Raw genomic sequence first — 13704 nt, forward strand, 5'->3', positions numbered from 1 at the left:
GTGTTTTTTAAAAGCAAAAACAACAAATAGCTGCTTCTAATTCTATAGGCAAAAATATGAATTTTTAACTTTTGAGAATTTTTGTTTAACTTTTAGAAAACGATGTGTTTGGCCAAAAAGTGTTTTTGGGTCCAAACACACTTTTATGAACTAGGCCAAACACACACTCAATCAAAATATACATTTTCTATTGATTTGTCGTGTTTGGGTTCATTTTTATGTTTTTAATTGTTGCCCGGAAAAGGAAAGCCCAATCAGTCCATCAATCATCTGAAGTTGGGCTGAAAATAGCAGAACACCCACTTTCATGCTCAAGTCGATCATCGTCTCCACTAGACCAAACAGGCCATATTCTATGGGTTCATATCATACATACCACATTACCACTAGATCTACAATGATGAGTGATAAACACCGAAACTTATACTCGTAGTTGCCTATGCTTCATTCACACATGCTAACTAATAACATTGTGGCTACACTGTGTTCACCGTCCATTGGCAGGCGCAAATTTAAGATTCTGCAAGTACAATTGAAAGTATACACAACATAAAGCATCTAGATGACGACCCCGACCCTAAAGTACACGCTGCACTAGTAGCTCGGACTTTAGGGCCCACAGCTTAAGCACCATGCACCCTCTTCTCACTTGATTTAAGCTCTTATTGCATCACATTTCTCATATTTTTCATCATCCTGTCAAAACAACGATGGGATTAAAATGTATCCCTTAATACATAAGGGTATAACACCGCGAATTGTAAATGCAAGCAATGAATATGGGTAATCTGTTGAATGAAGGTCAGCAAATTATTACAGACAAGGGTTGGTATTGGTCAAAATAAAGTGAGAACGAAATATGAGTCAAAAAAAAGTTCTAACAAGTTTTAGTGCGGTTATTTATGTGAAATATCACATAGTTTTATAATAACACTTGTATAAAACGGTTTTATACAAGAATTATCAAAGAATAATCTCCCTATGGAGGACAATTGCATCATTCATTTACTGGACTTCTGAAATGTCATCTACAACAATTAATCAAGAATTAACCAAAAAGGAATTTCTTGCCTGACACCATGTATTCAAAGAGCGAGGAATGCTGTGTCAACACCACTACAGTCGAAGTGGAAAAGTGTACCTAACAGAATCATAATAGAGGGGGGTTGCTTGCTTCCTTCCTTGTGGGATTTCGGGAGTTGGAGGAGAGGCAACGCCTACATCATGACGACCACCCTTACTAACTTCTCCTTGTTTGTCACCTATTGGATTGTCCGCTCCTCGCTTTGTCTGTAAAGCTATCTTTTTAGATATAACCGTCCTTGTTACCCTCGTAAATTCCAATTCATCTGCTGCAACCACCATAATATAAACAGGACAATCCTAATTACTGCTGTGCCCCAAATTTGTACATATTTTAGCACAACAGGGAGAAAAACAAAGAGAATATATCACATTCCCGCTTGACGACTCATATCCTTAAAAGTGCACTTGCTAGTGATGCCAATTACATATGTAGATAGAAAGGTCCTCAATTCAACTAAATTTTAGATCATTCGTATTCCTATATCGTAATTCAAAATCTTCTGCTACTGTGTTGTCATCAATAAAATCAAGGCACATCACGGATAAAAATTCAATGATCAAAAGAGTTAATATTCCTATCGACAACATGTAGAAAACTACTATTTTTCACAATTTTTCTGTTCATAGGAAGTCTAATGGGCAATGATGGGAAAAACAAACTCGAAAATCATACGGGTAGCACACATTTTTAGATAAATTAACACAAATTCTCATTATAGACGGACACTATCCGTCTACACGTATAGACGGATACCATTTTTCCTCACAAAATACTCATTTCGTCATAAAGTGGGAAGCACATGGGGTGCCCCACCTTATCCCCCTACCCATTTTATTAGAGGTCTTTACCCGTCTGTCCGCCCCACCCGTCTATACCAAAACCTATTGATTAACACAAATTCTCATTATAGACGGACACTATCCGTCTACACGTATAGACGGATACCATTTTTTAAAGGGGTTTTACACTTTTACTTGCCATTTTTATGCTTTTCTAATTAAAAGTAACTCTCATTTAAGAGAGTACACTAAATGGGATAAAACTTAAAACTAGATGGACACAAAAGCTGAACTGAACTGAACTAAGAAAACGATTCAAGCCGCCCGAAGTTTTGGTGAATCAAAACCGACCCGAGGTAAAACCGATGAGGGATAATAATCCTAACTTTCAACATGATCCGAGATGAGATGCTTATCAGTGACCTGATGATGACTCAACTCAATGTATGATCTGATAAAGAATAGGCTTAATAATGTTCTAAATAGAACAAATTGAACGCCACCTTATTGAATTGGTCTAACACAAGAATCTAAATATATTTATTCTGTGGGTTGGAAGAATAACATTAGTAGGGAACTATGGACTCAACCTGGATGATATGGCCAGATAGAAGCTAGCTAGCGGGTTTGCGGTTTAAGATGGTTTAGTGAATCAGGTGTATGTAAACTTAGTGAATTGGTGGCAAATAAAGTTGGATTGATGGGCCGCCAACTGGAAAAAAAATGCGCATTTCAATTTGAAAAATGAGAATTTGTCAACAAAATCAACGTATACTGACACATCGTAAACCTAACAAACAGGTCAATTGAGGTGAATATTAGATTAGTCGGCATTTTGGCTTCCGAATCAATTTTTGGTGTGTTGTTATCAAGTTATTTAAGGATAATAATCATATAAAACAACATAACTTGCATGTCAAATTGGATAAGGTCTAGTAAAATCCGGTTGGGGTTCGAGTGTATGTGAGTGAGTGAGTCCTCGATGGAGATTGGCTACCAATCAGTTTTGCTAAGTCTACCTCTAGTCAACATAAGCAATATATCTGTATAACTCTATGTATATACTGATAGAATAGAGACAGTTGTGGGAAAGGTTTCATATATTAAGAATTGCATGAATTAACAAAGTGTACAAGCCTAGGTATATATACTATTACAATGAGAATGAAAGGCTAACCTAGAACATTATAGTTGCCGTAATACAAGGCCAAAGAATAGGAAACAAGATCAAGCTAATATATTATACACTAATATATATGTTAACTATATACTAATAAGATAATTAGAAGATACTACGTAATATTCTCAATATGCTCCCGCAAGACGGACGGCGGAACGGAAAGTACGATCTTGGATAGTAAGACAAGAAGACGAGGGCGAGTATAGCAGTAGGAGGCAGTGAGTGTTGCGAGACCGATGAAGTGGGGTAGCCACAAAGGCACAAAGTTTGAGAGGGGTGGTCATGGGTGACCAATTTTGATAGGGTTGACCATGGGATACCAAAGTAGGGGTTTTGACTCTGGTAGCCAAGTGGGTGGTGGCGGAAAATTTGGTAGTGACCGAAAGGTTAGGTTTGATGCAATTCTCGGGTGATGCAGCGGAAGAGGGTTGGTTTGAAATTGCCAAGAAGGTGAAGGTGTATATGAGATTATGAGAAAAAGAAATCAGGAAACGTGGAGTTGGGTTGAAAAGAGATTGACTATTTTTTTTTTTTTTTTTTTTTTTAATATTAAGAAAATGCAAGGAGGTTTTGGTTGGTACGAGAATTTGGTTTTTTTTTTTGTTTTTTTTTTTTTTGGGAGTGTCACGATAAAGTTAAAAAGGTGGTCGTGTGAATGACTAAGTTTGTAGTAAAAGGGCAGACTTGTGAGTAGTGACCAAAATTATAAGGGGTGGCCAAATTGGCGACAAAGTTTTTGAGGGGTGGTCAAACGGTGATGCCAGGTATTCGGAGGTGTCGTGTTGATCGTGTAGACAGTCGGAGAAGGAGGTGTTGAAATAATCTTAACTTAGCCGATTTTTGGAAAAATAAAGTGTGTTTTGAGACGGTCTTTGCTAAGGTCGTTGGAGGGTCAAACGGTAACGAAAATACGAGTTTTTGGACGTTTTGGAATCGTGAGATTGCGAATTTTGTGAATATGGGAAGAGTCGGGGTCTTTGATAGTCTTAATTGGTGCGAAAAAAGGCGATAATAGGCCTGGTCAGAAACTCTGTTTTCGAGAAAACAGAGCAGTTTCTGTTCGTTTTGGCCAGGACTTTGGGTACGATTTTCGAGGGTTTTAAGCTCGGGTGTTAATGGGAGGTGTCGATGTGGGTTGTAGCAAGGTGGTCGAATGATGGTAATACGGTGGTTGTGAATGGTGATGCGTAGAAGGTGTTTGCGGAGTTTCGAAAGCGACGGGTTTACGTTTGATGCAATTCTTGGGGTAAGAGTGGTGGGTAGCGGAAGTCGGAAGAGGATCAACTCTTAAGGCGTTAACCTTTATCAAGAGCACGAGGCTCTGATACCATGATAGAATAGAGACAGTTGTGGGAAAGGTTTCATATATTAAGAATTGCATGAATTAACAAAGTGTACAAGCCTAGGTATATATACTATTACAATGAGAATGAAAGGCTAACCTAGAACATTATAGTTGCCGTAATACAAGGCCAAAGAATAGGAAACAAGATCAAGCTAATATATTATACACTAATATATATGTTAACTATATACTAATAAGATAATTAGAAGATACTACGTAATATTCTCAATATATACCTCAATTAAGAAGCAATGGCTTAAAAGAAAGAAGGTACCTCTTGGAGAAGAAATGACATTCTTCACTAAAACTTGGTCACGGTGACCAACATCTTCCAAAGGAGCATACATATAGGTATCAGATTTTAGGTACTTCATCAATTTCTCCTTCAATTCACGCTCATTGTGTCTCAATATGCCTTCATTTTTGTCATATCGTAAACCTAAGGAAAAAAAAAGACCAATAAACCCCTACAATTGCAACATATCAACAATTATAACTTTTTTTTTTTTGAAAAAAAAAAACTAACTTTGATTTCGGTACAAAGATCACCAAGAAAAAAAGGAGACCATTTTTTAGTATATATGGTTATCGAGTAAGAAGTGGATAATAGGTTAGGTAAATGATCAAATTATCCTATTCCTAGTAGAGACATGTAACTAAATAGAGACATGTAAACAATGACGGAGACACTCATATAAATGGAATAGATAAACAAATAAACGGGATGAAGCATTACAAAAAATAAAATATTATCCTTTGTAAGTTAAAATACACCTTGTTTGTCAAAATAAGATCCATATATGACTAACCTAATTTTACTCCAACTTATACTAATTAATATAAGGGCATGATTATTGATCATACTCTTAATACTCTGTCTTATCAGATTTCCACTAACTTTTATTATTATTTTATTGTTCAATCACCTTATACTTTATAAGTTACCGTTAAAGTCAAATCAGACTCTACTTACACTTAGACCTGTACTTGGGCCGGGCTGGCCAGGGGGCGGGTCGCGCTCTCCCGGGCCAGGCCAGGGGGAAGGGACGGGCTTGGCTTGGCCGGGCCGAGATATGCTTGACCCAAGCCAAGACTAGAGGCGGGCTAAGGCCGGGCTGGGCTGACAGGCCTTACCATTTTATTTTTTTGTTTTTTATTTTTGCTAAAATGGCGGGCCAAGGCCGGGCCGGAATTTCGTGACCCGGGCCAGGCTAGGGTTAACAGCTAGGGAACAGCGGGCTAAGGCCGGGCCGATTCGGTTCAGGCCAGGTTGAATAAAATAACGGGCTAGGGCGGGCCGGGTCCAGGTCCGGGCCGTGCTGATGGCCAGCTCTATCTACACTACACTTTTCTGGTGGCGTTTTAGATAAAAAGGAAATAAAATAGTTCTGGTCAATAGTTTATATTTTACTATTTAAGTCATTAGTTTATACTGTACTTCTAATAAATAAACCAAACCCCACATTTCAAGTTGCTTTTGATTTTCTAATAATTATAAATTATAAATTCATTACCGAAACGGATGGAGTAATAGTGTAACATATGAAAGCCATTTATCCGCTGTCATCTCTAAAAAGGTAAAGATCAACACTCTAAAATAAGATCCAAGTTAAGACTTAATCAAGATTCAGATGGATAACTATTTAAGGTGGATTCAATGAAAAAAGGACAGGTGATTTGTAGTGTAAATAGTACTAAATTTAGAATGAGGACAATTAATTTGGGATACTTGCCCTTGGATATGAAGATCGTTCAACAATAACGTGTTCCGGTAACTCGACAAGATAAAAAATAAGTTCTTCAAACTTTCAAAGGCGAACACACCATTACTAATTTTCGAGTAAGAAGATGGGGAAATTCATGTAACATATGATTGATTACCTGATTTGTGGACATGATGTTGCGATAAGGGAGAGGTAATTACGTGGGAATACAAATAAGAGTCGGTTTTGAGATAAGTAACAATTCCACGGATATTGTTGACCAACTTATTTCTTTTCTGCCTAGTTTTACTATTCTTCATCAATCTCCTGCCTAACGCCTTCATTTTTCCTTGATTTTCCCTCTTTTTTATTGAATTTGATTTGATGATCAAATTTGCGATTCCAAGAAATTGTGTTGTGTTTTTTTACCGCAAAAACAAGAATGATATGGAAATTAATATGGTTTGAACTTTATAGATTCGCATTTGCGGCGGGTGACAGCTGGATGTGAAGGAGTGCTAAAGAATGACACGTGGAATTTTATGATGAGTACGTGTAATTGTGCTTCTTCGTAACGGCTTTGTGCTTTAACTAAGGGTTTCTTTAAAGTAGAGCCGTTTATGGGTCGTCTCGTCTATTAAATTCGATTTATCTACCATAAATAAGGCATTTTAAGAAGTAAAAGGAAAGGTCGTCACGGGGTACTCAATTTGGACGCCTAGACCCGTTGCTTGATTTAAAATGGTATCAGAGCTTTTTTTTTTTAGGTCTCTAGATACGCTTCCGCGTTCTTACCAATGCGACGCCCACCGATGGGATTTACAATCAAAAAAAAAAAATCCAATATTCTTTTTCCAAATATTAAAAGATCAATAAAAAACCAGAGTAGGAAGTTTTTTTAGACAAACGTGTACTATTTTATAGAAGCATAATGTTCTATTACATACACACCCTACTATATAACAAACCGAGGGGCATTAGAGACCTCTAAACCAGAAGAAACCCAACTACCATAACTAGTAATACAAACAGACGTGGTAAAAAAAACAAAGACGACGCCTCTTACGCGGAGAATGGTAGAAGGCATCGAACTGGATTGGACAAACCTCTTTTCTTTTAGAGCTAACAACTCTTTCCAGAGTCGTAAATCTGGAGGAGATAGTAGAACTTTCATCCGTTACCAACGATTTATTCTTGAATTTAGCGCAATCATGACCTATAAAATGACGGCTGCATCTCTTGCTTGAGTGTGTCTTCACGGCAGAAAAGATAAACGGGCTTTGACTTGACAAGTGCTTAGAACTGTCCTTCCTAGATTGCTCCAAAAGTGCACTATTTACCATTGAAACCTCCCTAACCTCAATGGTTGGATCGAAAATCCTATCGGTCGACAAACATGGTCTCTTGACTTCGGGAGGCTGATCCTCCTCATCACTGAAGTTATTGAGCTGTCTGGCCTACGAAATGTCCATGGATGTACAATAATTCATGGGCAGAGGAGACGAAATGGGAACCGCGGCTTCACATGAAGAACTTTCATGGGGAGTTCCCGTCGAGGTTGTAGTTTTAGAGAAAAGGGGGCGAACTATCAAGGAGGCCCCGGAATTTGGATGGAAAAATTGCAGCTTCTTCCCGAGCAGTAAATTCTTGTAATCATCGGATGAAAGAAACAAATTTTTATGAGCTTTTTTTTTTCTTTTTTTATGAGCTTGTTTTTTGTTAGTGAAGGAGTACTTGGAAGAGCCTAGTTTCTCTCAAATCATAGTACTACTTTGATTCTGAGCACCACTTCTATCAGCAAGCAACAAATCCGTGCTATTACGAGCAACTTGATTACCTTTCTCAAAAGGCACAACCAAAGTATCCATAGCAGCATCGTCGGTCGATATCTTGCCTTTATTTTCCTTGCTAATTGGGTCAAAATGATAATAAATTGTACTATCCAAATCCTTTATATCCGTTGTAGATGAAGTAGTTTTGCTAGCACACCATTTTTCTTGCACACACTTATCAGTCATAGTAACACTATTCAAGGAACTGGCATCTTTACCTACCGGTGATGAAATAGAGCGTTTCCCTTCTCGAATATCATTAGCTTCAAAAGAATTGTCCACCACACGCTTACTATTTAGGTTAACAACAGGAAGCGATTTAACTGCATCCAACTCACGAAGAATATCCTTATTTCGAGGCTCCACCGAGACCGCCTCCTCCAAAGTGCAGCGAGCCTCAGGTAACCTATTCAAACTTCTAAGAGCAAATGCTTTACGAAAGAGGGCCTTGGCATGTCGAGGATAAAAAGCCAGCACCATCGAACATAGAATTAACGCCCCTTCAAAAGCACGTAATTTAATAGCAGAAGCGGTTTGATTTAAACACAAAGAAATAGCTAGGCTTGAAAAAGAGTCTAAATCAGGAGTGGACACATCCTTCAGAACATCACGCAAGAGGTTACAAGCTTTGTCATAGCAGACACTGGCCTCGACAAACTGATTTTGTCTAAAAAGATCATTCCCTAAGTCTTTAAAGGCATGAATTTTAGAAAGGGGGGAAGCATCTAAATGAGAAAAAACAAGATTCAAGCTATCATCATCCTCCAACTCGACACAACCATGGAAATAAACAAAGAACTCAAGAAATTCGGCCATGGATAAAAGCGGTAAAAGAGGTCAACAAAGTACAAAGGAGCTCTAACAAACTAGGTAGACGAAAAGCTAGGCAAGCAAATAGCAGAAAAACACTTCAAAAGCAAACAAGCATGAAATTATGCTAATAAGGAAGACAATAAAGAGAGGAAAAAGAAACACATAACCAATCGAAGACACCCTGCGCATACGATTAAAACGGTCGAAGTTACACAACACAAACACGGTGTCATCGCCAGCGAAAACGGTCCCAGAAACTGGTAGAAGAAGACTCTCGCCCGCGACAAGGAGGAAGTTGTTGCCTGAGAAAGCATGGACCAAGCCCTAAGGAAGTATTTCCAATTCCCCTTATTTATGTGGGTTAGAAGTGTAACACTGTAACAACCCGGATTATAAAACAAAGGGAAAACTTATATAAAGAGAATATCAGAGTACGATACTGATAAAAGGGTCAAGGTGGCGGAAACACCTGACCAATCCGGTTCGCTACTAAATCCAAAACAACTAATACATTATTCAAAAGGTTCTTAAAACTTAAAAGCAAACTCCTATATTATTATTAAACTCGCTTCGCACATTCCCCAAGCAAGCATCAACCAAACAGCAACAAACTGAACAACCTGAAAAGGGGGTCGACAATCAGTCGGGAGTAACTAGATGCTCTCCCAGTCATGTTTACAACAATTGAATATAATCAACAATCATTAACAAATGAAATGCAAAACTAGTAAACATGTGAGACCATCTATACTCATGAAAACCCAACAAAGCTTACCATGTCTTATCAACCTTAGACGAAGGCAAACCTAGACCATATGCAATCACTAGACCATGAATACTTACAAGACTAGTAATGACAAACAACCCACAACAATCTAAGGCACAAAGCTAGCATTAAAGCATAACAAACATGGTAACACACAATCCACAGCAACAGAAGGCACAAAGCTAGCAACAAAGCATAGCGAATAGAGCGAACGCCCATTAGAGCGTATAACCACGCGCTCTAACGATGGAGCGTATAACCACCGCCTCCACGGTACTATGTATAGCGTATAACCACCGCCTATATGTCTAAGACCTGGCGGACTCTCGGTAAACCGAACGACACTCGGGAACAGAGCGTATAACCACCGCCTCTGCTACCCCCGAACATAGCCCCAACAAATCCCGCATCAACGGGTGGCGTTAGTTCGTTCCGATAGTATATAAATCGATACTACCGCCATCTATTCAAACTAGCAAACAAACCAATGCACAGATAATCGATCAGTACTAACATGCGTGAACAACATCACGACTCAACTCATAGGATAGTATAACTGACCATCCTACTTATCATATGAACAAGAGTAACCAAAGATATATATGCAAACACAAGGACATAATATGTTGAACACAATACAACATATGAAACAAGTATAAGCAACCAATGTTATAGTAACTTCAGCTATAACTTTAAGATTAACCATTCAACGTTATAGTAACCCTAACCATAACATAAACTCTTGATGCGAGGTTATAGTAACCTCTACTATAACTTCAGTAAATATAACTCGGAAGTTATACTACCTCAACCATAACCTTGACACGAAACCCAAAGTCATACTAGCAATAACCATAACCTTGAGCCATAATCTCGGGGTTACATTAGTTACAGCCATAACCTTGACTCGCACCTCAATGTTATAGTAGGTCCAGCTATAACTAGAGTAGCTACCCAAAGTTGTATTAACTTAAGCTATAACGCTTGAATCATCATCAATGTTATACTAGCTTTAGCTATAACTTTGGAAAGAACCCTTGGCCGCTTATCATGCCGCCACTAGGGTTTATTCGTAAACCCTAATTGCGCTCACGACACCCATAATTTAACGCATAAGCAACATATGATACATAATTAACGCACAAAAACATATACAAACATGCGAAACATATTTAATCATGATAACAAATAATCAAACATGTACCAATCATGCAAAACAATCATTAAATCATATTAATTACATCAATTGGCATAAACACAATTAAAAGAGAAACACCTAGTTACCTTTTTAGCAATTAATGATGCGAAATAAGAATGAAAACTCCAAGAAAGAAACGACCAAGAAAACCTTGTCTCCAACACGTGTCCACGTCCCAAAAATCGACTTTAAAGAAAGGCACAAATCGAAACCCTTGAAAACGTCATGAAAGACTCTTGTTCATCTTCACCCATTAAAATAAGAGACCCAAAACGTAGGTTTAAAGGTCCATACAAATAATCTCCATAAAATTATTTGGAGAATAATATGTTGTAAGGATAAGAGCAAGGATTGTGAAAATATAATTTATCAATAAGTTTGGAGGAAGGAAAGATATTCAACAATGGAGTCAAAGGGAGAAAAGTGAACAAAAGAGATAAATAGAGGAGAGGCCGTGCGGCACTTTACGTGAGAAAACAAAGGAGAGCAGCTTGCCTACTAGGTTAGGTTTCACGTGAGAAAGGAGAAGGATTGACCTAGTTGCTTGCTAGGTTAATTCTATTTATAAGGGATTAACTAATGGGCTTTGGGTCCATTAGCTCATACAATGGATTATCTGATTATAAATTGGATTGAGCCATATTAAAACGCTTGGAGAGTTTATATAAGAAAAGTAATTATTAAATTAAAATAGTAAAATCGTGCACGGACATTTTAACCCAATCAAAAGTAGATTAAAACGAGAAATAATAAAATATAGAACGAAGACGATAAATATAATATTTTCCAAAATACATTATTAAATCTCGAAATATTTAATTTAATAAAATACTTTTATAATAAAATATTATTTTATAAAATACGGGGTGTTACAATCCAACCCCCTAAAAGGAAGTTTCGTCCTCGAAACTTGAAATTTAAAGACAAGATCAAAAGAAGGTAAGAATCACAAGTGATCATCAACAAAAGTCATCTCGGAATCCTAACCGCTGCGCACTCTGATCCATATCCAAACTCAAACCAAAGAAAAAGATATCCCAAATCCTCAAAGTTATCATAATCTTCACACACTCTACAATCTGAAAAGCCACATCAAACTCATACCATCGAAGTCCATAAAGATCATTAAGCCAACATCTAGTCCTTATATTTCAAACACTCATCCAATTATCATTAACCATCACAACATATATGCCCTCTCAAAGCTGTGAACTCAATACTATTACCCAAAATCCACATAAGCTTTAACAAATACTCCAATTCTAGTTTTCCATTCACCACAAGATCTGACATTAACCAAAACTCCAAACAGATAATCTCAAAACAAAGAACCCTCCTTCAAATGAGAAAACTCTTTCACTCACGAGCGCCATTACAATCACACCTACTCTAATATCCTCAAAGCGAGTAGTGCTTACTACCAATCACAACTCTTAAGCTCAAAAGCCTTTATTATAAAACCTCGATAATTCTCGTTATACATTAGTATCCAAACTCATCAATCTCAAATCTCAAACTCCGACTAAACTGTCAAAATCCTATCCAACCTCAATCTCATGACAAAATCTCTAGTCACACTCGCAAGACCCAATCATTTCCTTTGAACACTCACGATCACGACATTACTACGCGCCCAACAATCATACACCATAGGTTAAGCTAGTACCTATTGTACCACAACACACTTCTCCATCGATAACGCATTTCCATCAAAGCATAAAAATAAGAACAACATAAAACTCTCATCACCCGTGCTCATATAATCACCAAACTTATAACCTCAATTTGTGTCACAATCTACTATCCACAAATATATCGTTACATCAGGAATCCACCATAAGAATGTACGAATCTATGTCCTTCAATTAATCACTCATCTCTGATAGAACAAACAAACACCTATGCACCCTCAGAGTAATAACATCCTCAAACTTTCAAAGCTCAAAATAACACACTTAATACAACTTCTCCAAAACTTTATATCTTATCCCAAATTAATCACACTCGTATACAACTATGTCACTAAGTTCTCAAACTCAAATAACCAAACATCAAACTCGAAGTATCTAACATCGCTCACCAAAGGATCGAAGTTTCGACTACAAGATGATCACAAGTATCTCTAAAGAGGAAATTTAAAATCTTTCATGTTCATGAAATAACAAATAACTTGCAAACAAAAACAAAACATTTTCGTGCAAGAACACAAGGCAAAAGAACATATTCTTTTGGTAAGTAAAAGCTTAGATAGGAATCACTGTGAAAAGGGTAATTACAAAAGTTCAAACAAGAAGGAACTGGAGTTGAAATAAAGAACAAGTAGAGAGCAACGATAGATTAAATGGACAAGGGACCAAGATAAGAAATCTTTGGTTCAAAGGTTCAAATAGCAGAGGTATGGTTAACACGTGCAAGGATGACAAGGATAGACAACTCCAAAAACTAGTTTATCTATGCAAAGACGACACCTTAAGATAAAATATACAAAGCAGATAACCAAGGTCTTACAATTCTCGTACAATCATCACTCAAGGTAACAACGTCTCATAATATCCTTTCATCACATCTCCATAATACCTCATAACCAACAAATCTTTATATACTCATCAACAAATCCATATATAAACTGCCCCTTTACAATCATTACATCCTCAGATTATCAACTCTCAAGATCATAAACTCTCACAACCATCAACTCTTAAGTCCTTCCACTCTCAAGAACTCCATCTAATCACACTTAATGAATCAATCCATAACAATCTCTATATCCTCAAAAGATGAATACCACGATCCATTATAATCTTCGTCAACATGGTTGATCACTAAGTCAACGTTAGAACACTTCAACATTAACATCTCAATAGTCCATAAATTATAATTCATCTCTTTCAACCAATCATTTAAAAGGTTCGCTCAGTAATAACTCCTCAACAGATAAATCATAAAATCTTTTACAACTCACTCATAGCCATTAACAATCCTTACTCCTCAAATATGGTAT

The 13704-nt window shown here is 37.3% G+C and overlaps 1 protein-coding gene across 2 annotated transcripts; it reads right to left on the reverse strand.

The window, feature by feature from the left end:
- Positions 1-288: 288 nt before the first annotated feature.
- LOC141592452 (uncharacterized) lies at positions 289-6543 on the reverse strand. 2 transcript variants are annotated; one of them, XM_074413132.1, is made up of 4 exons: positions 6273-6543; positions 4666-4830; positions 1142-1349; positions 289-696 (listed from the first exon to the last, which is right to left on the reverse strand). In XM_074413132.1, the coding sequence occupies exons 1-4, from the start codon at positions 6436-6438 to the stop codon at positions 663-665; spliced, it is 573 nt and encodes a 190-aa protein (XP_074269233.1). In that variant the 5' UTR covers positions 6439-6543; the 3' UTR covers positions 289-662. The 2 variants fall into 2 exon arrangements, with proteins under 2 accessions (XP_074269233.1, XP_074269232.1); XM_074413131.1 differs by having other exon boundaries at positions 1142-1352; positions 6273-6541.
- Positions 6544-13704: the final 7161 nt, after the last annotated feature.

Source organism: Silene latifolia, chromosome 7 (genome assembly GCF_048544455.1).
Source record: "Silene latifolia isolate original U9 population chromosome 7, ASM4854445v1, whole genome shotgun sequence".
Classification (NCBI taxonomy): Eukaryota; Viridiplantae; Streptophyta; class Magnoliopsida; order Caryophyllales; family Caryophyllaceae; genus Silene; species Silene latifolia.